The 26425-nt window shown below is 37.2% G+C and overlaps 2 protein-coding genes across 3 annotated transcripts in view; both read right to left on the bottom strand.

The window, feature by feature from the left end:
• The window catches only part of LOC149008142 (HEAT/U-box domain-containing protein), a 62923-nt gene extending 58039 nt beyond the window's left edge, over positions 1 to 4884 (bottom strand). Inside the window, exons 1-3 of the mRNA XM_089164548.1 lie at positions 4541 to 4884; positions 4312 to 4423; positions 3847 to 3909 (exon numbers count right to left, since the gene is read on the bottom strand). Coding sequence (XP_089020674.1) covers positions 3847 to 3909; positions 4312 to 4423; positions 4541 to 4596 — 231 coding nt within the window. The 5' untranslated portion in view covers positions 4597 to 4884. The remainder of the gene's footprint in view (positions 1 to 3846; positions 3910 to 4311; positions 4424 to 4540) is intronic.
• Positions 4885 to 9003: 4119 nt separating this feature from the next.
• On the bottom strand, positions 9004 to 26413 carry LOC149008141 (uncharacterized). 2 transcript variants are annotated; one of them, XM_089164685.1, is made up of 7 exons: positions 26110 to 26413; positions 23091 to 23227; positions 21765 to 21825; positions 21481 to 21646; positions 17507 to 17595; positions 17052 to 17208; positions 9004 to 9382 (listed from the first exon to the last, which is right to left on the bottom strand). In XM_089164685.1, exons 1-6 carry the CDS (start codon positions 26159 to 26161, stop codon positions 17093 to 17095), a joined length of 621 nt encoding a protein of 206 aa, XP_089020811.1. In that variant the 5' UTR covers positions 26162 to 26413; the 3' UTR covers positions 9004 to 9382; positions 17052 to 17092. The 2 variants fall into 2 exon arrangements, with proteins under 2 accessions (XP_089020811.1, XP_089020812.1); XM_089164686.1 differs by having other exon boundaries at positions 21481 to 21643.
• Positions 26414 to 26425: the final 12 nt, after the last annotated feature.

Below are 26425 nucleotides of genomic sequence, written 5' to 3'. Positions count from 1 at the left end.
CATTCTTTTCTTTTCTTTTCTTCTTCTTTTCTTTCTTCTCTTTATCTATCTTTTTTTCTTGTTTCAAATCTGCCGCAAGTCAGTGGAAGAAAAGAGAGGGGCCGAAGGGATAGAGTGGGGGAGCGAGGGTGCCGCAAGGTAGGGGAGGGGGTGGGGGAGGGGCTAGGAGAGATCGCAGGGGTTAGGGGTTAGGAAGGATTTTGGGGTTGTAGGGGGTTCAGGGAGCTGCTGCCAGAAGTGTGACAGCAAGGGGAGAGGGTATTAGAGCTTACGCAGGCAGGGAAGGGCCTGGGGGGAGAGGTGCAATGGGTGTGAGAGATAAGGGAAGGAAGTGGGGGTCTGCTGGTAGATTCTTGAAGATGATAAAGAATGGAAGAAGAGAGCTAGAGCTTGCTGGTCTTTGAAGAAGACTCTAAATTCTTGACTCAACCGTGGCTGCCTCAACAAGGCCACCATCGTCAACTCAATTAATCTTTTTCAAATAATCAGACTTCAGAAATACAATGAAAGACTAGGCTTATTTATAGCCTACCAAAAACTCCAACCTAAGTGGGATTCCTTCATAGTTTACAATCTCCAACCTAAATGGGATTCCTTTATAGTTTAGAATCACCCTTATAATTAATCTCAGCCATCCAAAAAAAGACTTAAACATCTAATGTAATCTCCTTGAAAATAGATTCCTCCTAAGACTCTAAGACTAAGACTCCAACAATAATAAAAGGAACTCTTCTTGTAAATAAAGACTTGTAAGACTCTGTGTTTTAAGAAGGCTCCTAAGGGCTCAAGAACTCATCTTTAATTCAAATAAGACTTCTAACTAATCAAGACTCTTTTGAAAACTGAAAATTAAAATTTTGAAAATTAAAACCAACAAGTAATTAGGGCTGGAATGGACCAAACTACCTCTCTAGGAGGGTTCAGCACCCCAGGTGAGCCTCTTTGGAGTGGCCTTAGGGCCCACTCCAGGGTCATTCACATCATTTGCAGATCTTAAAACACTTAGATTCTGTTTGCAACTCTTAAAATGACTTTCTACTGAAGTTTTGGTTTTTTAGGTGATTGAATTAATGGTTTCCATGTTGCTTTGGGCAGTGGTGGGTGATTTCCAATAGGATGACATGGTGGAGGTTATTCTTTTTTTCTTTTTTAGGGGGGGCGGGGGGGGGGGGGGGGGGGGGTGGTTTTCAGCAATTAAGCCAGTGGTTGGTGATTTCTGGCAGGTTGAAAGAAGAAGATGGGTGAAGGGGGACTTGTATGGTTGTTTGAGAATAGGGTTGGGGATATAATTGTAATTTAGGTTTAGGGTTAACTTTGAAGATAGGGTTTAAATTAAGGGGCATTTGAGTCATTCAAACACATAAGGGGTAATTTGGTCATACTATGAATTTAGCTTGACTTTTAGTAACGGTCTCAAACGACGTTCAACGGAGCAGGTTTCAAACGTAACAATAGCGATAATTAGGACCCAACCCGAGTTTAGCCCCAGAATAAGGAGCCCCAATGTAAAATTTTCTTTTAACTAATATTTTCAGTGCATTGAAAGAGATATTTTTGCACACACTGGGAGTTATCTTTATTAGTTCCTTCTTATGGTGGAAGCCTGCAGTAGCCTACATTAGGTAGGAATATCAACTGTTTTGCTAATGAGGTGTAGAACAGTCCCTCCTCCACCCCTACCAACCCCACCCCTAGAAAAAATAAAAAACCACTAAAAGAAACACAATTTGTTTCCTTCAAATGGTAGATTATCTATGTGTCATGTCTCAACTAGGACTCGCTAGGATTTGATGTAGAACGCAAAAGAATGAGGCCCACTATCTAGGATCTCACAAGGAACCAAAAGAGAAGTTTTCGCTAGAGTTTTGGGGGGTTTTAGGGTTGAAAGGATAAGTTTAGGGCTCGGCCAAAAGGTTGTAAGTTTTGGGGAGAAAATGAGGGATGCTACTTGGAGCCGAATGCTAGGGGAGTGGGGGGATAATGATCCAAAAAGGGGAGGGATTTTTGTGGTGGGGATTGGGAGATATAGAAAATTAGGGTTTTGGCAGAAGAAGTTGGGTTTCAGGTTTAGGGGTTCTCGATGGCAATCAAGACTAGGTTTGGGGTTGAGAGTTAGATGGGAAATGAGGATTATGACGTTGGAAGGGGAGGGGGTTTAGTGGAGGGAATTGGTCAATTGGGAGATAGGGATTCTTGGGGTTTGGGAAAGAAGAAGGGACATTGCGAGAGAGAGAGAGAGAGAGAGAAGAATTGGAGGGGTGCGACAGGGCAGGAGATGGAGAAGGTTAAAGATGACTGCTTGCCAATTTTAAGAGGTTGGGGATGAAGAGAAGAGGGAAGAAAACTGATTAACCAAGCTGGCCGCACTTTGCAAGCCTCTCTTGCACTGGAAACCCTAGTAACCCACTTGATCCCTTGATCTCTGCTAAAACTCTCACTCAATAATTTTATTCATCCAAACTGATTCGGTTACAAGCATAGGCTATGTCTATATAGCCTTTATTAGACAACTCCAAATAGTACTCAGCTTTAAAACCAAAACAAAAGAGGACTTCTATTTAAAGTAGGACTCCTTCATAACTTGTCCTAGGCTGACTCTAATGACAGAATAAAGGTAGAACTAGACTCCTAACAAAATTCTACATTTGACTAGACCCAACAGATTCGATTAGGACAGCCATAAAACCACCAAAATACCCCCCATGCCGAAAATGTGTTTTGGTGCTACTGGGCAGTACCATGGGCTGCTGGTCCTGCATCAGGGTACCAGGTAAACATTTATTTGCAAACTGTTGTGCATCATTTGAGTCTAAGCCAAGTCAATATGGTCCCCTTTTCTTTATGTTTCCTTTCTATCATAGATTCTTGTTTGCTGATCATTAACATCCATTACTAGAATACACTAATACAATTGAAATTGAAATTTCATAAATACATGAATTTCTCTAGCTGTATTTACCTTTTTCACCAATGATGAAAACATCCTTTTACATCAAGAACTGATTCAGAGGAAGTACTTGGGTTCTCTCAACAACTATTAACTAAAAATTGAATTATTACTGAATTGGGGATCATGGGACTGGAGAGAGGTAATTAGAAGCAAGGTAAGTAGTGGTGAAGAGGGACAATTTATGCAACATGCACTTCCATAATCATCAAGCATTCCAAAGTTGAGGGCACTTTTTCACTTTCAAAGCGGAAGTTTAGTGTTGGAACTTCGAAACTTATCAAATGAAACTGATTTAAAGCTACATCCCCTCTCTGGATATTTGAATTTTTAGAGATGCATGAAGCAAAACTGTTTAAATTTATGTCCCTTCTCTGGATTTTTGGAGAAATTGTGCACAATGTTGTGCATCTTTGCAGACTGTATATTGTGGAATAGAACATCTTGTCTCAAGGATTCGATTTCAATATCTGATTGAGACTCCTTTTGGACTCACGGTAGCAGATTAAGATCACTTGAATAGGCCTGTGGAGAAATTACTTTCATCTTTTACTCACAAAAAGATTACTTTGTCCTTTAGACCATACCACATTAATGGCATTGATGGCACTCCAGAAGATGGTAACATGGTGGATTGAGGCACTCAGAGGACTAGTCTATCTTGGTTTATAGAATCCTCTGTGGCTAGAGACTGGTTAAAGCAAGCAAACTCAAGAGCAAGGACACTTTCAATCAAATAAATACTAGCACATACGACTGACAATTACACCCAAAATTCAAACTTGCTCACTTTCTTTTTCTCTTTGTTGAATAAGTCAAAATATATCATGGATGGATACCGGGTGAAGGAAGAAAAAAAAAAAAAAGCCTATGAACCTGTAACAATTATCAATTTCTACCTTTGTTGTTGGATCCTTTCTACCAAGCCTCTTTATGTGTAATGCCACTTCACCATCCACATCCTAAAAGCCAGAAAATTAACACTAAATTAGAAACAGAGTACCAATAAAAGTAGAGGGGGGGGCAAAGGTGGCAGCAGGAGACAGCTCCTTAATTTTCCTGCAAGACAAGCATCATACAATTTATAATATTTTATTCAAAACCACAAACGACAGAGCAACCCCACATCCAAGCAAGCCTTTACTGTACCACCAGAGAATCGAGGTTTCATGACACTTGAGAATCCATTCTGACATGTTTAGTATATAATTGCCGATACCAAAATACTGTGTATGAAACTTTAAATGTTGAAAGGAATTCAGATTTTAACCCCAGAACAAAAGCGAAAACAATGCTGAATTAAGCTCTCAACAACAGAAAAAAAGGGAAAACAATGTATGTGAGAGAAAAGTAAGCAAACCCACCGGAAAAGGACTGGCGTCTTCGCTTATATGAGTGGAATCAAGCCGAGAACTTCCGACGTAGCCACCGAAGCCGACGGAAGTTGCCCCCGAAGGTAGAAGCGAGGCAGCGAGACTGGTAAGAGTAAAAAATTCAAAAAGTATTGCTCTCAATTTTAAGGAGCTGAAAAAGAAAAAGGTCATAGTAATATCGACATCAGGAGAAGATATAGATATGAAAGAACTCAAGAACCTGCTGCTTGAAGGACGGTTCTTGCTTCTTGCTCCGTCACCCTTTGGTCTTCCCATTCTTCTTTCTTTCTCTCTCTACTGTTTCTCAAAATCTGATGCTATCGAGCTCAGAGTTAACCCCAAACACTGTAAATCGACGCCTACAAGTTTTGCTTTTTTTTTCCCGCGAAGCCTTGATCGGGTTTCGGTACAAAGGGAAAAGAGAGAAATAGGCTTGTGTTCTCTTCGTGTTTGGGTTCTGAACTGAACAAGACCTTTATTTCCTTCTCTTCTTCGATTGCACGGGATGAAACTTGAAACTCGAAAGTACAAATGAAATTCTTTACGTTATTACCTTTTTTTTTTTTTTTTTTTTTTTTTCGAAAGAGTTCTTACCATATTTCGGGGTTTTGCCCTTTTTCGTCTTTTCTTGATAAAATTTTGGGAATTTTCGGTGCTAGCCCGTGAGATACCCATAAATTAATGCCACCCCCACAAGGTTTGGACGAAAAAGAGAAAAAAAAACCCATAAGGTAAAAATATATAAAAAACACTCTCTATACTCTATAGTTAGGAAATCACAATTAATAAATAATAAAATAAAAAAGTTAATTTCAAATGAACAAAACTAACTGAAAAACTCATGCTTGGCGCTTTTTTTTTTTTTTTTTTTTTTTCTCTTCCTCTCTTCCTACCTACTATGACTCCTTTCTCTTTCAATTATAAGTTTTCACAAAATTTGAAGGTATGTATCATGAATAATGCTTTTAAACTTTGAATGTGTAAGAAATGTTGCAAATGAATAAATAAAAAATAATTGAGAATAATAAATTAAATAAATCAAGAAGTGACATTAATATACGGAGGTAACTAAATGAGTGGCCCTGAAAACTTTCCTTCTTTTTCTTTTTTTTTGTCCACAAATTTCTTACCATTTTGGGGATTTGCCCAACTAGTAAGAAGGTACTTGATCCAGGCTTTTTTTTCTTTTTTCTTTTTTTGTGCCCTTAAAGAGTAAAGTTAATTCAACAAAAAACTCCAGAGAGAAATACCGCTACTAGCTAATGCTACTGGTGCTAATCGCACTACGTAAGCTAAATATGATTGAACGATTGAAAACCAAATGATGGGGTTTACTTGTAAATACTAATTTTTATTTAAAGATAATTTACAAAATAGAGCTCTCATATGTCTGACTTCCAAATCCCTCTCTCATTCTTCTCAAGGTTCTTTTTGAAACAAAAGCCTTTTCTCTTATTGATATATCATTCATATTTTCAGGTAGTAGAAGAAGTTGAGATCAAAGGGTTTGTCACCGCGGTAATCGATACTGCCTTTAAATCTTATGCTCGTGAGTCGCGATGGTCGTTTACCTTTTCTTGGATCCAAATTGAATGATTTCCTCATCTTGCTAATGTCGGCACTGATGGTATATGCTTGGATCGAGCTTCTTTTCCTCATGGGATTTCACCTTCGACCCTTGCAATTTTGCCGGGTACTATGTGAAGCTGATAAGGTAATAGCTTTGAACCTAGGTGATCCCAAAGTTGGTTCTCCTGGTTGGAGTGGCCGTATCGACCCTTCAATCAGCAAGTTGTCAGCTCTTGCAGAGCTCTCCATTCTTCCTAGCAAAGTAATGAGTTCTTTTCCACCGACATTGTATCAATTGAAGAATCTTTAGCTCCTTGCCATAAGCAAGAATTTCATTTCAGGCGAACTACCCACTAGTCTCGCTTGACTCGGGGCCTTCAAACCCTTTGATCTCGGCTTCTTATACTACCTAAAAACACGAATGAATATATCCTTTAGAGAAAAGGCTTATGATTTAAAGAAGAACCTTGAGAAGGATGAGAGAGGGATTTAGGTATGAGGGACCTATTTTGTAAATTAGTAAACTTTAAAGCTTTAAATAAAAATTAATATTTATAAGTAAATTCCCGTCATTTAATTCTCAACTGTTCAATTATATTTTGCTTATGTAATGCGATCAACATCGTCAGCAATAGTCAGCAGCAGCTACTGCAAATAAAAATCCCCTATTCGTAACAACAAATGAATTTACAATAACCAGTGGAGGGAACCCAACCAGGTCTTAAACAATTTAAAACGTGAAGAATTAGATGCAAACAAAGTAATTTGCCTTCTTAGGAAAAAACCTAAACAAAATGGAAAAGAAGTATGAAGGATCTAACATGAGCCAGAAGTGTGTTCGCTGCCCAATCAATAGCTGAGTCGACCCTACTCAACGAAGAAACCAAAGCCAAGCAATCACTTAAGATGATCACCCACTGGAGAAGAAACATTTTGGTAAGAAAAATGGATTTTTGCTCCTGCCTACGCGGATATCGTCGACACAAGTGCTATGTTGTGACACGTGTATCAAAAACATCCAGCGGCTCATACCGATTTAGTTTTTAAGAATTCCAATTTGCCATTAGGAACCCTTAATTGAAACAAAATTTACAAAACGAACCAAAATTTGGGCTTAACCAGAAAATAATTGAGATCGAGTTAGTGGAAGTGTGGAACCCCTGATTGGACCATTTTGCTTTCTCCACCCTTAGTCCGGTTAATCTCTTTCTTCTTCATCAGTCCGTTGGTGTGTTCTAAACAAATTGACTTACATTTTGTATTTCACTCTCGATCGACGCCTCTCCTTTATTTTTGTCTCGTCATTCTCTCTGTTTCTCAAATTTGTGTTTGGATTCCTAAGCTTGAACTTTTAACCCAAACGAGAGCTTTCTTCCTCTTTTTCTTTTTCATCAGGCATTGCATCAATCTTGGTTATCTTAAATGGTTTCTATCTTAAGTGAAGAAACAGAACAAATTTAGGTAGAGCTAGAAATCCTGGATGGGTTCCTTGTATATTCTTGTTGGGTCTTTATGATGAAAACCTGAAAATTTGCTGCTACTCTGTCTAGATTTCGAGTTAGATTTGGCTCTCAGATTTCTGTTTTAAAGTAAAGATCAAGAACCAAAATGTGATAGTTTCCTATGAAAGCAAAAGTGTCCGTTTAATTTAAGTTATTTTCTCGTTTTGCCTAAATTTTGACATTTTTTATAAATTTACTTTAAACAAAGGGTGTTTGATTGTAAATTAGAGAAGTCCTTAAAAACTAAACGCATTTGAAGCCGTTGGATTATTTTCGCCCTAGGTGTCGCAACCCAGCATCTACACAGACGATAAGCGCGTCCGCGCAGGTGCAAATAAAAATTCAAGATTGACACTTGGCATATTGAAATAGGATGACCACTATTTTTATTCACACTATTTGGGATTTTCAAATTTTCTTGAAGAGGTCAATTTTGTCAAGGTGATGATAAAATGTCTGATTTAATGTAGAAGAAAATCGTAGGAGGGTAGGTAACTCAAAAAACAAGAGGGGTTTGATCGACGAAATCAGTTGTGCAATCAACAAATTTCAGTTGTGCAAGCAACATTTTAAAACAAATTTCAAAATTATGTCACTTTGCCGCTTATAAAAATCCCTTCAATGCATGCTTTAGCTTCCATTGCCGTGCTAAAAGTGAAACTCCCCATTTACATTTGGCAGCATAAAAATGCTTTCCGGTTCCCAAACCAAGACTTCTCTGCCTCCCACACTCGATTCTTGATTCCAAAGAAGTATGAGTTTATTCATCTCAAGCTAAAACAAGCTGTGTCCTAAAGACGTCGACTTTAAGTGCCATTATGTGGCAAATTTGGAAGCTAAGATACAGGTGGGTTTTTTCGTTCTTCAGAAAGGTTTTCTTGATTATTTTGACATTTTGAATTCATGTAATTTTTTCAATCACAAGAGGGAAGAAAAAATAAATCTTGTGATTATCAGTCTCTTACATGCCTTAAAATATAAGGGGAATTTTTTTTTCTTCTATTCAGAGCATCCACTTACTTCATGTTCTTTAGAACACATTTAAAGGTGTTGAGCGCATCACAGATTGACAGTGAAGGATACAAGCTAGAGCTTGTAAATCTCATCAACTCCGAGAGAGCCCATGCACCTCAGGATTGTTTGAACATCCTACAAGACATTTCTCATCTTAGAGCCTACTTTACTTCATGTTCTTTAGAACATATTTGAAATAAAAGCCGACTTCTTGGCTCGAAAAACTTGTCCATTATGTGCAAGACATCTTGGCATTTTTGACGTCTTGGTTAAATCACTAGTGTAATTAAAACACCTTGCCTTGGTCATACTTGAATATACAGACTTCCTTCAACCAAAAACAAAAAGAGAAAGACTACAAGGACACTAATATTACCATCAAGGACTGATTACACCGTTCCATTCTATCCTAGAATATAGGTCTGCGTCAAGCATGACATGCAGCTCTGAACTGAACACTTCGCCAAATACAAATCCTTTTCAGTAGCTGAGAAATGCATACCCAAGTACCCAAGAAGCCCCCCCCCCCCCCCCCCCCCCCCCCCAAAAAAAAAAAAAAAAAAAGAAGAAAAAAAAAAAGGAAAAAAAAACATAGACACCATATAAAGAATAAAAATCATCTTACATGAGATCACACATCAAGATTCACAATATCAGATTTTTTTTAGAAAAAATTAATAAAAGGTGTAGTTTCTGATTATTATAAGCATGTGATAAGGTCAATTTCTTTGCTATACCAGGCTGCCTGTGCAGAATTTGCACTAGAATGCTGTTTGTATCAAGACAAGCGAATTATGGATCTTTGACCTGCTACTGCCTTCCAAATTGTATTTTACAAATGAATTTTACATTATGGCAAGAAGCTGTTGATTCTAAAATGTGAACTGCTCTGGCTCGGTCAAATTTCCACATCATATGGTTCTGCAAGAGTACTGGAACTCCGAAATGCAAGAAAAATCAGGCTTGTAATCCTGTACCTAGAAGTAGCCAGAAAACTAAACATCAGGACAAGGTTAAAAGTAAATATGCTAAAAAGATCCATTAAGTATGTTAAAGAGATCTATCTACAGGTGAAGGACAATCAACAATGAAACAGTGCATGAAATCTTAAAGCATAGAGAGAAATGGTAATGGGGCTCTAAATTCAAACCGCCTAAGAAAAGAGTTTAAGAAACACATGGGATCCAGATTCACAGACATGGGATAGCACACAGATTCAAGAGAGACTGATTTCCTAAAGAAGGATTGGTATGATTAGGCTCAAATTCTGGTTTAAAGGTTTGATGTTAAAAGAACAATAATACAGTAAGTTTTAGAGGTAACACAGACTGCAGAGACACCACTGAAATTTATCAAAGAATTACATCTTAATCAAATCATTTTATTATTATTATTATTATTATTATTATTATTATTTTGGTTCTGAAAAATAAAAATTCATTACATAGTAGGCAAGTACAAAGATCATAGATAGATGCATTCCTCCATACATCCTAATCAAATCTGTTGGTATGCTCTGTTCAGCGGTCATTTCTTATTTTGTATTTCCTCAAGTATCCATAGACCACCATGAGATTAACATATTGCCCTTCAAGAAACATGCTAGTTTGGCAATCTTTTACACATTAACTATTTGATTGATTGATTCTTGCGGACAACCCTCTCTCTTCTGCAACCATCCCTGCAAGCTCCCATGTCTCTATGTAGGGCTGTTCTTCCCCATCTCTTATCTACTTGCTCCAATAATGGAAGCCCTACAATAGGATTCATGGAACTGTAAACTCTATAGCCACAAATTAATCCCTATTTTCTCTTGTCTCCTCCCTATCATCTTAGAATAAAAGATGGCCTTTGTTCCCATTTACATGCCAGATCCACTAGTGAGACCCCTTCTCCATATACTTCAAGTTCACTTCCTTTTGCTGTTTTGGATTCCCGTTGGTTGTTGGGAAGCTATTCAAAGAGATCTCTTATGAATCATACTTTTTCTCCTCCAATAACTCATCCCTCATCACCTGAATCCAATCAATACACAGCTCCAACTTGATTCATTTCCAGCAATTTCAAGTTGAGTAGGTTGTGAAGGCAGCATTAGTGGGTGGCCATTTGATAATTCCCATGTCTCCACCAGCTATTGTTACCTCCATTGCTCATGATTCCTCTACTCTCAATGGGTGGCCATTTGATAATTCCCACGTCTCCACCAGCTATTGTTACCTCCATTGCTCATGATTCCTCTACTCTCAATTTTCTTTCTACTTGAAATTAGAAACGAGGAAACTCTTTATATGCAGCTCTGGAAAAGAACTTCACAAGGAAGGCAGAATCCATTTTGAAGGGTTGACGGCAGAACCATTTCATTACTATTTGGTGTCTAGTCCAATTAGTTATTCTTCATATTTCTTTCCTCTGCATTTTTCCTGCAACTTTAAGTCAACAAAGTCCAAAGTCGAAATAGGGAAGTCTCACCATACAAGAGGCCCTGAATTCCAACCTTTCGTCTGTGCAATTTGCACCAAATCTGGTGGATACAGGTAAATCAATTACCAGTCAATGCATTACCCCTTCTGATCACATATTCTCTAGTCCATCAATTGTGAAAGAGCTAGAGAGGGATGGAAAGGGAACAGTAGACAGTTCTACTGCTGCTTAGCAATCAACAATAGAAACTTCAATCTTGGGTGTTCCATTGTGTAGAAGGAAACAATTCAAATATTGATTTGGAGTTCATCAAATCACCCCTCCAAAGGCTAATAGTCTCTCTTACAACTATGTAAGGCCAGTTGACATGGTAAAAGGAGTCGATTCAAATATCAAACTGTGATTGCCATAGAAAATAGTTTCAACTGTTAAGCTTGATGGTGACAACATGATTGATTGAGCAGCATGACAGATGTGTTGGAGGTGGCCATTGTGTCATCGATGATGATACCATATGGCAGGAAGAGAAAAACTGAGTAGGAGGACTATAAGAGATTTAATGTGGTTCGGTTCTTGCTGAATCTTCATCCACAAAGATGAATTTCCACCATATCTTCACATTAACACAAACACACTCTTTATAGGAGGTGATTGAGTTAATCAAGGAATCTGTCTTTGATTTACATGGAAATAAATTGAACTGATCTAATGTGCAATAATCACTCTTTATCTCTTAAGGTTCCATTGTGTTCCAAAATATTGGCTTTGTAGTTAGGATCCTTGCCATTGACAATTATGGTTGCTGGCTTTCCATAACTGTAGTACACACTCCAGCTGTTGGAGGTGAATTTGAATTTACTCCTTTTATCATGCTGGCTGGCCTTCCATAGATGTAATAGACACTATTAGCTGTTGGAGGTGATCTGATTAAGTTCAAATCAACATTTGAATTGTTTCCTTCACACTCTACAACCCTTAACCCCAAGGTATTTTTCCTTTCTTCAACTGCTCCCAGAACCTTAGGCTTTGGGACTGGTCCTGTCGACAGGGAAGACAACGGCAGTGACAAAGTTGGGGGGGGGGGGAGAGAGAGAGAAGGGAATACAGAAGCGGTTTAATGGTTATTCATCTTTAATCTTAACCCTTCTATAGAAGGGTATAGTGGTCTTTTCATCTTTAAGACTAATAGTTCTGCTAAAAATGGTGAAGAATGGAGATGTGTGATTTTTGGGTCTAAATTGGGGTGTCTGTGAATGAGGCTAAGTTTTTGAGGTGTCTCTCTCATCAACGTTCAAAAAATCAGTTTTGAGGCCGGTTTTGACCAGGCCTCGAAACCGAGATGGTACCAAAATTTTGGAATCTCGGTCCAAGCCTGGGAATTTTCCCAAGTAGTTTTGACACCAGGTTTCAGGGGTTTTTACAGTGTCTTTTGGTTTGATTTCTTGAATACTACCTATTTAAAGCATGAAGAACACAACAGCATAGGTATTTTGCTAAAAAAAACCAATGAAGAGTTATCATTCAAGTGTTAGTATACATGAGAGAATCTGAGAAATACAAATTTTATAAAATTGAACAATGCCAAGTTGAGCGTCTGGATGGATCGATCCCCTGAGACGAGTACTTTGAATAAAGTTTCAGAGTACTCCATATCCAGCAACTCCACCATATACTCCGTAAGGACTACAACCATGGAGCAAGTAGCAAACATGGTGAAGGAAGACAAAGGACTAGGAGTGATGTTTTTAAGTGAAAAAGAACTTGAAAGAGGCAATGGCAAAAGATGGCGGAAATCTCTGAAACAGCCAGCGGAAACTGTGAGTTCTGCGAAATTTTGCAGATTTTGACTGAGATTTGGGACTTTTGAATAGGATTTTGCAGATTTCGGTTGAAACCAGGGAAAAAGGATTTCGCCCATAGGATTTTGTCTCGGCTTTGGAGAAAACTGAAATTTCGGTCATCTCAACCAAATTTGGATTATGTCTATCGTTACCTTTAAGGTGTAAAAATCAGACCTATGGAGTAATCCAACCAGACGTAGGAAAGCTAGAAAAAACTACAGAACTGAGTGCAAGGTTTCAGATCAGAATAGGATTTCGAAGAGAGGTTTAAAAAAAATGCTTTAGAAGGCACTTATGTTAATACCGTAAAATAGAGTCATATATTCAATCAGAGTAAGTTTTACCAGAATCCAAGTCAAACCAGGAAACCATAAATTTGCAGAAAATTATAGACTCAAAGGAGACTCAACTGACTGACTAATCTAATGCATAATAGCAGAATGAAATCAGAAGTTGAAAGCCAAAATAGAAACTGGGGTTTTTAAGAAGTGGACTCAAAAGGAAAGTCTCTTAATATAGGGGAATCCCATTAGTAAGTTAAACACAAATTTACGAAAACTGAGTCCAGCCTGCACCAGCACTACCATGAGAGGTAGATACATGGGAGTGTTGGTTTAGGCCACACTCCTGGACAGAGTTCTTTTTAACACTACAACTTAGCCGCATCCCAACTAAAGGGGCTGGCCACATGGATCCTTTCCCTCCGATCAGATCTATTCAAGGTTATACACTTATACTTGATAGAAGGCGTAAGCTATTCATGCCTTCTCACATCTAATGTCATCCTACGTCTATCCCTAGAACTTTTAGATCTGAAAATCACTCTTTCATCCTGGGGCACTCAAGGAGCTTGGATTGAACATGGCCATGCCACAAAGATTTAATATCTCGTTTTTTCTTAAATGCTTTGGCCAAATCAAAGTTTTAAAATTTCAGCAAAATATGGAAGTTCTTCGGCCAAGTTTCAGTGGGTTGTAGACCATATTAAGGCCTTACACTTCATGGAAACCCTTTTTTATGCTATATACGTTATACACACACGTTTAAGTGATCTTATTGCAAAAAATAACTACTTAGATTGGTGTTTAGGAATCACACCCTAATTGGCAGTACATAGTTGAATCTGCATAATTACACAATCACAAATTATTTAAGTATGAGAGGAGAAAAACATTTAGCAATTCGAATGAGTAATGAAGTAAATCATCAAATTGTCAAAGATTAATTTTCAAGAACATCATCACATCAATAACCCTGCTGCAGTCCTAATATAATCATTTAGTAGTTAATAATATATACTAATAATACCTACCATGCTGTCCAGAAATCCTACCAAGAGTCTGATGGAGCCAAACAACATTGTACATCAGTCTGTGAGAAGAAACAACTACAGTCCTCCACAATTGACATGTACATTGCATCATCTACATACTGAAGGTAACCTATCCTAGGATATGGATCATCAAACTGTGAAGAAATCCATTGGTCCACCGTGATACGAGTCATATGATGCAGGTTGTAGCATGTCAGCTGGTGGGTTGGGAATGAGAAGATGTACTTTGCAATAGAAAATCCAATACGTCCATTTGAGTGTACTCATACTCAGATTTAAGGACGACCAATTGTCATATTAATAACTCCCAGGTTATACTGAAATATGAATCCAGCCTGTGGAAGCAAAAGATATAAGAAGTAAACTCGAGACTGACACTTTAATACATGAAGGATGGTTGACATTCTTTGGATCACAGTGATGGGAGGAGCCATGAATACAGATAGTTTACAAGAAACCCATTCTTATTTCATCATGATATGTCTTAAGCAGAGGAGCTCTACAAGTTCTCAGTGAAAAGTTGTTATAAGCTTGTATTTACCTTCTCTAATAAACATGATCATGTCCATCCTTTTGAACCAGTGGCTAAAATCTCAAAGATTTTAACCGAAATACCAAAACTTCAACTGGAATACTGTATTTTCTTTTATTTATTTCAAAGTGGCATTTCATTTCGGCCACACTGAAATACTCAAGACTTTCAAAAATTCAAATGGCATGCTACCTCACATGGCTTTCTCATAGCTTATCATGCATTGGAGCTGCTCCCAAACAACATCTATTATGATACATTCCTTATTTAATGCTTCCTAGTTTTGCCACTCATCCCTCTTCAAATCTTCTTTCACTAACATACTGAGTCCACCTATATGAAAATTACGTATAAACCCACTATACTATGGCTAAGACATTAATAACGATGAGATCCCCTGAAACAACCTTGGATAATCTCACAATTTCTAAAAATGCAAAGAAACAATGGTCTGCCATGAATTTGCTGTTAAGTGACAATGTGGTATATAAGATGTGGTATATAAGTTGAACATACATGTGATCCTTAAAACCTCATCTCCCCTAATCACAAATGGTTTTAGGTTAGATAACAAAGAAGTATTTGGTGTGCAACTTTGGTAACAATAGGATAAGCTATAAGGTGGTCAAACTTGGTGAGAGGAGGATTCCACAAAGCAACTATTTTAGGTTTTTTGGCTCAATCATAAATTAGAAGGTGATATAGAGGATGACATTTCATATCGAATAAAAATAGAATGGATGAATTGGAGAGGGGTATACTGAGTCTTGTTTGATGGAGGTATCTTATTTAAAATTTGTAGAAAAACTAGGATGTATTGAGCAGAATGTTGGGCAGTTAAAAAGCATCTTATAGATAAACTCAGAATAATGAGGATGTTGAGATGGATGAATCATGAAACTAAAAAAGGATCAAGGAAAGCATGACCATTACTAAAATTGGTTCAATAGTAGCTCTTGTACATGATAAACTGTGAGAAAGTCATTTGAGGTGGCATGTTCATACTCAAAAGTGGTCTTTGAATGTTCTAGTACAAAGGAATGATTTAGTCCACATTGAAGGAACTAAAAGAGCCAGTGGCAAAACCAAGAATACCTTAGAAGTAGTGAAAAAAGACATGCATGGCTTTGGCCTTGTATCTGGTATGACCTCAAATGGAGCTGAATAGCTTATAGGAGGGCAAGAATCCATATATGGTTGCAGCTTATTTGCTCCTAGTCCTACATTATGGAATATATAAATAATGCATTTTGTTCCTAAGCATACACCATCGGTTCAAACTAGGGAGTACCTATAATGATACTCTAAAGTCAGGAATGGAAGGTGATTTCATGCACTGTCCAACATAGAGGACAGAAATGGCGGATTGCAAATGAATTACTCAAATACTAGAACTCCTAGCAAACCGGGGATTGATTGCGGGCAGACAGCAGCAGATGGGTGGTTGGGAGAAGAGGGAAGCCTGGAAGAAACTGGCCTTGCAGAAGAGAAAAGAATGCATAAGAAGGGGAGTGCAAACGGCGATTGCACAACCACTTCTGGCCATGCAGACACTCTACAAAACACCTCTCTATTCTATTCTATTCAACTACTGGGAACCACATTGCAAGGAGAAATAAAAGACTCATAGAATCAACTAATTCACTAACTAAGAAACTAGTATATTACAGTCGTTTGTATCCTAACCAAGATAAAGATTATACAATACTTTTCCAATTAACAAGTAAACTTCCTAAAATCCTACTAGATCCAAACACTAAACTGGACCCTGTTCATCTCCATCTAGAAACCGAAATGGTTTTGAATTGGTCCAAGGCAATGCACCTGCATCAGCTGGAATCAGACAATGGACTATCTGCAGTTGAATAGTCTACTCTAATTGCTCTCACGTGTACCACCTCCCTAATGACAGAATCTGGGTTAACATTATCCCCATAGTAGTAAACATTTTTATTGATTTTTGTGCTCAATAATTTCCTTCTTTGCCTGAATTCCAAAGCCTTAGTTAAGTCTGCAGTTGAATAGTCTCCTCTTGTTGCTCTCACATGGAAGTACCACCTTCCTAATGACAAAATCTGAGGATAACATTATCCCCATAGCAGACATTTTTTTTATGGATTTTTGTGCTCAATAATTTCCTTCTTTGCCTGAATTCCGAAGCCTTAGTTAAGTACCATATTTGGACCTCAATCAAATTTTAATCGGACAAAACTTTAATTGTCTGGATTCTGATCTCTTTCTCAACACATACACAAACTTATGATAAGTTTTCCTCTTTTCACCTCCATGGTGCACCAATGTACCATCTCCCACCTTTGTGTTCACCCAGTCAGATAAGCCCGACCATGGTTTTGGATCAAGTTCAGAACTTCATAATGTACTATAGTAAGCAAAATGATGGCTTCAACCGTGGTGCTTTTGTTACAAATTAAAGAAGTTTTTGGCGAATTAAATCTTCAACATGTCAACAACCAAAAGTTACTTTGATGATATACTAAGACTGGGGCAGCTTGTGATACCTTAGATCTTTGAATCAGTATTAGCCTCTATAGACACAGAACTACGAACAGCATTTCTGTTGTTCTTTCTCGGGCTCGTCATCTACAATTACCATCCCTTTCCTCTGCAGAGTTGATGAGAGGCCTTCAACACTGCTTTTCTTTTTCTGGAGCACGCCTACAAGAAATTCATTAAAATCAGCACATATACACGGATATGCATGGAGACTGGTGAGGCCCTACATGGTTACAAAGACAGATTATGCACGTCACAGACCTAAAAAGAACTAGCACAAGGAAATGTTTTCTACAGTAGTCATTTCCTTGGATAATAGGCGGCAAAAGAAGTCAGACTTTAGTCTATGGATTTTTGTAATCAAACCACTGAAGGCGGCCTTCAAATAAAACAAGTATAGCCAATTTGAATGAATATAACTTGAAGATCCTGAAGAGAAAACTAAGTAGTCATAACATACGGGTTGCAATATCAAGGAAAACTTCATCAATGCCAGAGCCCAGTTTGGCTGACGTAACAAATAGTTTAGCTCCTATTGATGTTGCATAGCTGTATTCAACAACAATACAAGTTAATTCAACATAAAACTGGAAATAAACCATCATTCTACTGTACTCATTTTACAAAATTTGAGAAATCATCTACACACAATGAACAATAATGTAATGATATTTATTTAAAAAAAAAAACTCCATATTATAGAATTTCAACCATTGCAATTAGTTTCATATCATCTGCCCTTCTGCCTCCTACATTTCATTGCTTATAAGAATTATCAAACACAATGGTGTCAATTAAAAGCAAAAACAGGTGTCAAGTATAGTATTCCACTTTATATCAATCTCACACTATTCCTTAACAATTGATCAACATAACACTATTCCACAATCATCAATTAGCATCACCACGTAACCCATCTCCCAAGTGCAAAGTTTGCCAGAACCAATTCTCGATATGGCACTATAAATCTACATAAGGATTTAGGACTTCAAACACCTAGCACCCATGATCCTCCTGGACATTGAAGTTTTGAACAACTAGAGAAACCTGATTTTTTTATACAACCAGCAGGTTTCCACACAAGGGAAAGAGGCAGCAACCAAGTTGCACATGCAAAATTACTAATAATTTATGATCTCGTATATTCATCAAGTGAGCATTCATAAAAAGAGAAGCAAGATGAGAAAAAAGGGGGACAGCAAGCAGACTTACAAAATACGTCCTAATACTAGCAGGAGTTGACAGGAAAGTATAAGTAGAAACAATAGAAGTCCTATTAGGGTTAGGACATAAATCAAACTTAGAAAAAGAAATTAAAACAGATGTCTACCATACAACCCCGGAATGAATCTTGCAAAATCTTGGCGAGATATGAAATTTTTGGATATCTCAACTCCCTCGCCCCGAGACGATATTGGGGGTTGAAATCAATTTGACAAAATTTCGATTCAAATTCTGTGAAATTTTGAAATTTCGGTATCTTGAGGGTTTCCTTGTAAAAAGATATATAAATAGCAGCTCTCGTCGACATCTCGATGGATTTGACCCAGATTTCGACAGAGAGGTACTTCGACCAGATAACCCCATGAGAGAGGGAATTTTTTACCATTTTGAGCAAAATCTTCTTCAAATCAAAACCAGCAAACATATGGAAGCAGTGGATTGAAGCTCCAAACACTAGGATTGAAGTGTTTTCTTTAGTTTGAGGTAACCCATTTTTCTCTAAGCAATTATTTTGGAATATATATGTCCAAAAATTGTTTGACAGTGATGAAATTAATATACGATGAACACCATGGGCCAATGTATGAACCCACGGTGTCGGAATTCTTTGTTACAATATATTTTTTTTCTTTCTTTTTTTTACTATTTTCTTACATGAAAAATGTAAAAGAAATATATGATAGATGTATTGTATAGTGATGAAATAGATATATGTTGAACACCATTGGCCGATCTACTTGAGAGGGTCCCATGGGTACCATCCTGGTAGACAGACTAATATGATGGGAATTGAGACATTACCTAGCTCTATTAGTGGACTGAGTATTGGCAAGAGGGAATCCAAATTGAGTGGGTATTGGCATTTTCCATCTTTTATCAATCATTGTAGTTCATCAATATCACCCTCAGAGCATAGTGGATCATATTTCAACCCACATGATCAGTTGATTGGGATGGGCAGCATTTGCCTGCTCCATTGTATTCCAGTGTTGACTATGGATCCATTAATAGTATGGCGATATTGGATCCTTGTTTTGTTGATGAGATATTCTCCTACTTACACACCAGTCACTGTACCCATACATGTTCCCGGCGGCATCATATGTTTTGTATGATGGTGGATCAATGATTATTGGTGCTAGTACATCACAATTTGGTGACCCATATCCTAGGATGGGTTACCTTCAGTATGTCGATAATGTGACATCCATGTTTGCGGTGTCAAATTATATTATATTCTTCTTGAAGAATATATGAGACTATGATGTGGGATTCCAATTTGTCACAATTAGATTGCAATCCAAATCAAGTCTGACTAACTTAGTGGGATTGAGCAAGGCCAATATAGTAGCTTCCATTAGTCAACACTCCAGGGGAATTTATTTGGTTTTGTATTTCCTATAAATTGAAGTTTTCATGTAAACTCTTATTCTCACATAGTTTGCACAATTGTTTTTGATATTTGATATTGATGATGTATGTGCGTATGTTAGTAGTTGAGTTAATATTTTAATATAGGTTTAATATTTCACTTCATTATCAATTGAAATTGCTCAATCATTTATGTCAATTTATACTTCAAGCACGTTTAGATATCTAAATATATATTTAGTTTTGACCGAACACAAACAAGCATGAGTGTGATTCCAAAAGACCACTATGGTTGTTTTTTAAGTCAAGCTAACCATAGATGTGTATATATAGGCCTTGAAATAGGATATCCAAGAAGAACTGAAGAACCATAACCTAAAAATGCATAAGAGCCACCAAAACATACCACCAAAACCTTGCAGATTTTGTACCAGGTTTCAGCGAGATTTCGACCAAAATCTCAACATCTCGGTGGGGTTGAGACAAAACAAGATTTCAGATCCTGCTTACAACAGCTTTAACGAATTGCCTAACTAACTTTAAAACAAACTAGGATTCCTAACTAATTTCTAATTGAAGAGATAACCCAACTCAACTATAACTCTATAAACTAATTCAAAATAAAAGTAAATTAATTAACTATCCATTTTCGAACTCAACTCATGTTCCCATGCTTTAGGTCCGACTAGTTAGCCAATCACAATGTAAGGCTCATAGCCCATGAAACCAATCCATAGGCGAATTCCTATGAAAAGATGCCAAATTTGGTGCCCGACCTGCATTACGGGTAAACATGATTTAACTTTAAAATTGATCTTAAATACTTAGTGGGTATGTGTATGCTGTACTTCTAACAATTGATAATTAGTAGTATTAAATTGATTTATTTTGCAAATTGCAATTGCATATTTTAGTTGTTTTCATTAATTTTGTATGTCAAGGTATTAAATTATGTGTAGCATAGGGTTTCTTTGAAAATCATACAGCCAAGTATACTATACACTGCAAACCTAGAGTAGGGAACTGAATAAACAATTTGATTGTCTTTTTAACAATCTAAAGGTTCCATTGTTTCAGGATGCTCAATTAGGATCTGTATGCCATTTGACCATTGAAAGTGTGAAAAGTTTCAACTGAAATGTTTTTATGAATTATTTCTGTTTAATCAAAGGTCAAGACTTACTTCTTGAAACTTGTGCAAGAGCACCTGTGCTATGGGTTTTCAGTTAAAGGACAATCATGTCATCTAAATCGGTTATCCAGCCATTAAAACAATCTACAGTGAATACCTGATAGAAATCCAAAATCACAGAGAAATATTGAAAGCTAGAGTATTCACTATTGCTGGGTAGTAGATGCTTGTGGATCCTCAATTGAGAAGGTGGTTCATTAGTATTGCTGGCAGGGTAGAATTGTGCAATTTTAGACAGATACAAGACTCGACTGAACTGATTTTAGGGTCCATCTGAATCTTACGTTGGACGTAAACCAAGCATCATGATTCCAAGAAAGGTCTGATCAATAAAATTTGGATGTGGAGTGGAGTCACAGGGATCTCACCCACTTCATGACCAAAATGATAAAATGATCAAGGCTCGGTGGTCATTTTGTGCGACCCTGTATTAGGGTGCAAGGGCTGTGTGTCTGGCATGACTGGGTCACATTCTTTCTCCCAAGAATATATTTTAAGTCCACCAAAATTGAGACATTTACATGTTCTCGTCTTAGCATTTAGAAAGGCATACCAAACAAATTGATGATCCAACTTTCCGAACTAGAATAGTCCAACACATAGATGGTACAAATTGCTTCCTAGGAGGCAAAGGAACAGCTCCATACCTTTCTGCCTCTTGAAGATCAAATTTCTTTGATCTAACCAAATCACTTTTGTTGGCAGAAATTGCCATAACAATGTTTTTGGGAGCCATTTGTTGAAGTTCTGTCACCCAATTTTTCACCCGAATGAAGGTATCATCATCTGTAACATCATACACCAAAAGTGCTGCTGCAGCCAACCATTAACATAAAAATCTGTCAGTGCATACTTAAATGTGAGATGTTGTGATTTCATCAACATCAATGGATCAAACAAAGAACTTGACAGAAAATTCTGATATACAGACCATCTGCATCACGATAGTAGATTGGACCCAGAGCATGAAACCGTTCTTGACCTGCTGTATCCTGCCATCAGAGCACACAATGCAATGTTACATTATTAATTTTTCATAAATAAACAAAGCATCCCAATGCAAAATGGTAAGAAGATGTTAAATGATAAAAACTCAACTTGACTCTAGCCAAGTGGCTGGGTATGAGATGGAATCATCACAAGATATGATTAGCATATGGACTATCACATGTTATGCATGTATATTACAATCAATAATTTTTGCCAAACAGGAAACATTATACAATTTGCCTGATTCCAATGTGAATTCATAGCTTACTTGTAGTTACAAGTTATGCCTCTATGGTAGTTTCCTTTTGTAATAAGCATAGTCAAGTCACCAAGGTGTCACCAAGGTGATCCAAGGCAGTGGGGTGGTGCCTCAGCACTTAGGCAACAAGGCAGCCAAGTGTTATTTTTCAATTCCCCCTCTTTACTAACCTTACACAGTGTGAAATAAACTCTTAGCCCCATTAAGCCATCACAATAATGTACAACTAAAAAAGACAGCTGAACTGAACAGGCAAGCAATTGGAAGTTTGAAACAATTAAAACAGATTGCTTATACAGTTCCTGGTATTGGTCATTGTCATGATATACTTAGTTTCACATTTTGTTGATATTATTCTTAAGAATATGATCTTATCTATAAGTAATTAATGTGCTGTTTATTAAGATAAATGTTTTTGTTTTTTCTCTAAGAAGTTTGACTGGCCAAATGATTTAATTTTTACATTAGCCTTTTGGTACTAGGTGAATGCAAACCAGCTTTCGAACAAATCCAAGATCTCTCAAATCTAATATATACTGAAGGAGTTATGTTCTGACCAAACTTATTTGGTGTACACGAATACTGTCAAAATTATTCTGAATGAAAACAAAAAAATGAATATTTTACCACACTTTAGTTTTTGGAAATCTTTTACCATATTAAGATTTTGGAATTTTTACTTTTGACTTTTGGGGGATTTTCCCAACATTAGAAAGTTGATTATTTCGTCTACTGCTGAAGTCCAATTTTTGTCCTTTTAGAATTTGATTTCTTAAATTATTTCATTAGAACCAAAAAGGGATTATTATTTATTTGTGACCATTCCTCAGTTGGCACATTTAGTAACAGGTCTTATTTTATTTTATTTTTATATTTTTTTTATAACTTAACTGATGTTGTTCTTTACAATCTTGTCATAATATGCAGACGAAGACAGTCCTAAAACTAGGGCTTCAAGACTTGGTTGAGAAACTTGATCGAGAGAAGGGAAAGTATAAGAAAACGCACCCAGATGGCTAGAGTAATAGGCACACCTTCTATAACAAGGCGTTTGGTCAGATAGGAAGCTTGTGCAGTTGCTTCTTGTTTCTCAGAGAATGAGTTATTCACATACCGCAAAACAAGTGAAGTTTTTCCAACCCTACCTGCATAAAACCCAGGAAATCTCAAAACCAACAAAGCCACAAGTTATGGAGTAGCCAAGGCATCAGAATGCTTTAGAACTTTGAAAAGGATAACACGAAAATCAACCTAAAAAGTAAAGCTACAACACAGAAAAGCTTAATAGATTTAGCCACAACAAAAAAATGAATCTATGAGATTCAGCATTTTGGTGCCCATATTTGATTAAGTAAATAATTACTTTTTAAGGAGTAGTATCTACAACAAACATTATGGCCAATATTTTTTACCACATTACTACTTTAAAATCCTAATGGGCTCAACTTCATAAAATAGCTCCTATACACAAGATGTTAAATGGTTCCAAACCTAGAAACTCACCCAAACAACATCCTGAAACCCAACACCAAAAAGAAACACAAGAACTGAACAGATACAGAAAATAGAAAATCGACTAGAAGGAGTCTCACTACTCACATGTCCAATCAAATGAGACCTCAACATCAACCTCATGTTTTTTTTATCAATGGTTAAGCTTCATGCTTTAAAGAAGAAAATGTACAGAGAAACACAGCCTCAGAGAACTCTTTCTAGAAATTCCAAGAAAAAGGGGAAGAGATCCGCACACAAGCAGAACAGACCCTGCAACCAATAGAATCATCTAGTGGAAACTATAATTAACACCGGTGATATACCTAACTTCCCATGTTCTACTGTTTCAAGTTGAGAAGCCTTTCATTGAAATCTTTAGGATGTAGTATTACATCTAGTGGTATAAAAGATTATCCTCCAATATAGTCTGCAGGTTGGTTTTCCTAACCTCGGATACGCCGTGTTCAGTAAGCCATTACCTGAGGTAGAGATTATTATGCACTTATGGGTTTGAGCACTCCAAGGTCCAGCAATTTCACCATTAAGCATATCAACTACTAGCTGAGAATCAGATCCGGTTGGTACTTCAATAAATCTGTCATGAATGCAGATGCTGGATTCCATTGAATAGCCATCAGTTCCATGTTTAGCACAGATAAATCATCACTTGTACCCATGAACGCTAGGACTGGGCTCCCTTCTCTATTTCAGACCAATCCACCAAACGAGACCCTGTTGTTGGATACAAATCCATCACAGTGTAGTGTCATCCTGTTCTCTTGAGGGGTGAACTGGTAGCAGGCTTTAGGGAAGCCATCCACACAATCTGGATGCCTCGTTTCTCCAGCACAAATGTTGTTTGAAGTTCTGACAACCAGATAACGAGAGAGTGGCACATTTAGAAATAACTTGTTCTTTGATATCTGCTAAAATGAGGAATCTTGTCTCCAAGACTATAGTGTTCCTTTCTGTCCATAGATGATACACCATGGTACGTATTGCCAATTTTCCAACCCATCTGATTTTTTATTCTTCTCTAGAACATTATTTAATCCAAATTGCCTCTTCCAAGGTAAGAGGAGGTTTTCCATCGTCAGCGCACAATGAGAAACTATCCCTCCAAACTAGAGGGAATAGTGAGAAAACCTCCAGCAGTCCAGCCCACAATTGATGAACTGTAAGACACTTCCAATGCAATAAACTCAGAAAGGCAACTGAACAACCTTTTGGAGTTAACCATAGTAGTGGATGAAGACATGACCCTTCTTTTTATCTCTTGCAAAATAAGACGCTAGCTTTTTAAAGAAAGGCAACTTGACAACCTATCAAAAGCCAGCAACCCTACTAGTATATCATTTTCATAATTTTCAGATCTTGGTCTTCAGGTAAAAATTAAATAAAGCCTAATGTTATTACATTTTTAAAGCAGTATTGCCCAATATAATGTTGCTTGTTAATTTTTTTTTTTTTTTGGTACAAAGGGGCTTTATTAAGCCAGGGGATGGGGCTATTAACATGCCTCAGCGAGATTCTAACCCACGACCTCTTCACTAAGAGGTGTTGGTTTCAACCACTAGAACAGATCTGCGTTGGCTGTTGCTTGTTAATTTAGTTTCACAAAAAGCCACGAATAACTTTTGAAACATGTTAGAGATAGCTTAGGTTTTCTAAATGACAGAACCATTGTGACTTAATCTTCTTAATTTGAAGTTGAAAGGCCTACAAAATGTCCCACCAAGGTGAGCCAAAAAAAAAAAAAAATCAACACTACTTGGAGCAATTGGTTTACAGGTTTAAGAGCATCTAATGCTTTGAGAGTCTTGATGGGTTAATAACCAAATTGATGAATACTGGAAAAGGGGGAGCCCAAAGGTAATCAGATGACACCCAAACTTCCACTCTGCTTACAATAGTAACTTCGGTATACAGCTTTGGCTTTAATTCCGATGCCATATCTTTCTCTCACTCTAATTTATAACTGGAATTCCAGGCAAAGGAAAAAGGAAGAAGACACTGAACCGTCCAGCAGTGAATTGTAAAAGTCAATGAAGATCTTTCTATGCTACTCTTAAATATGAATATCCACGAATTTCTATCAGATTGAATTGCAGGGGAAAAATAAAAAAGAAAAGGTCGATTACAATGGAAACCCATTTGTAAAGGTCATATATAATATATTTAATTTTCAACAATGCCACTGGAATTTTTTCGGATAGGCTACGATCTGGAGTTATGTTATGTCGGTCGTTCAACCGTCTTGAAGTTTATTCTAATCAAACATGTGAAAGAAGTTAACTTTACAACAACTTGGGACTCAATCATCTATGAATTGAAACAAATATATCAGTGAACGAATAGCCGAAACAAAGATCGACAGACGAGAGAAAAGCAAACCCTAGCCCATAAAAATCGCGATCCTAGAGACTCCCAAAGCAGGAGCATTAAGCGCAAGCCAACCTCAAGACAGAACATGCATTTCAATACAAAAGTAACGAGAAGAGGTCCAAAAAATCAAGATGTGATTTGGAATTACCGTCGCCAAGAAGAACGAGCTTGAACGACAGACCAGATGGTTTGGAATTCATCCTCGGACTTCTCAGCTGCTAGAATTGATCGATTTCAACAACGAATAACAACGGAAAGAAATCTAATGAGCATCACTGATCTCCAGAATGGAGAGATGAATATCGTTCTTTTCACGCCAAAACGGTAAACGCCGAGAGACACAACAGAGTTTTGAATGCAGAAATACTGAAAATTCAACTGCTAATAGCAATAGCTAAAATGTAGAAGATACGAATCTAACAAACCCTCGTGTAATTCCCAAAAAAACATAAATTGAGGTGTGG

This window comes from Hakea prostrata, chromosome 8 (assembly GCF_041222555.1).
Source record: "Hakea prostrata isolate BN-2017 chromosome 8, UWA_Hpros_2, whole genome shotgun sequence".
NCBI lineage: Eukaryota > Viridiplantae > Streptophyta > Magnoliopsida > Proteales > Proteaceae > Hakea > Hakea prostrata.
Note: the sequence above shows the minus strand (reverse complement) of the source record. Positions and strands in the feature narration are given on the sequence as shown.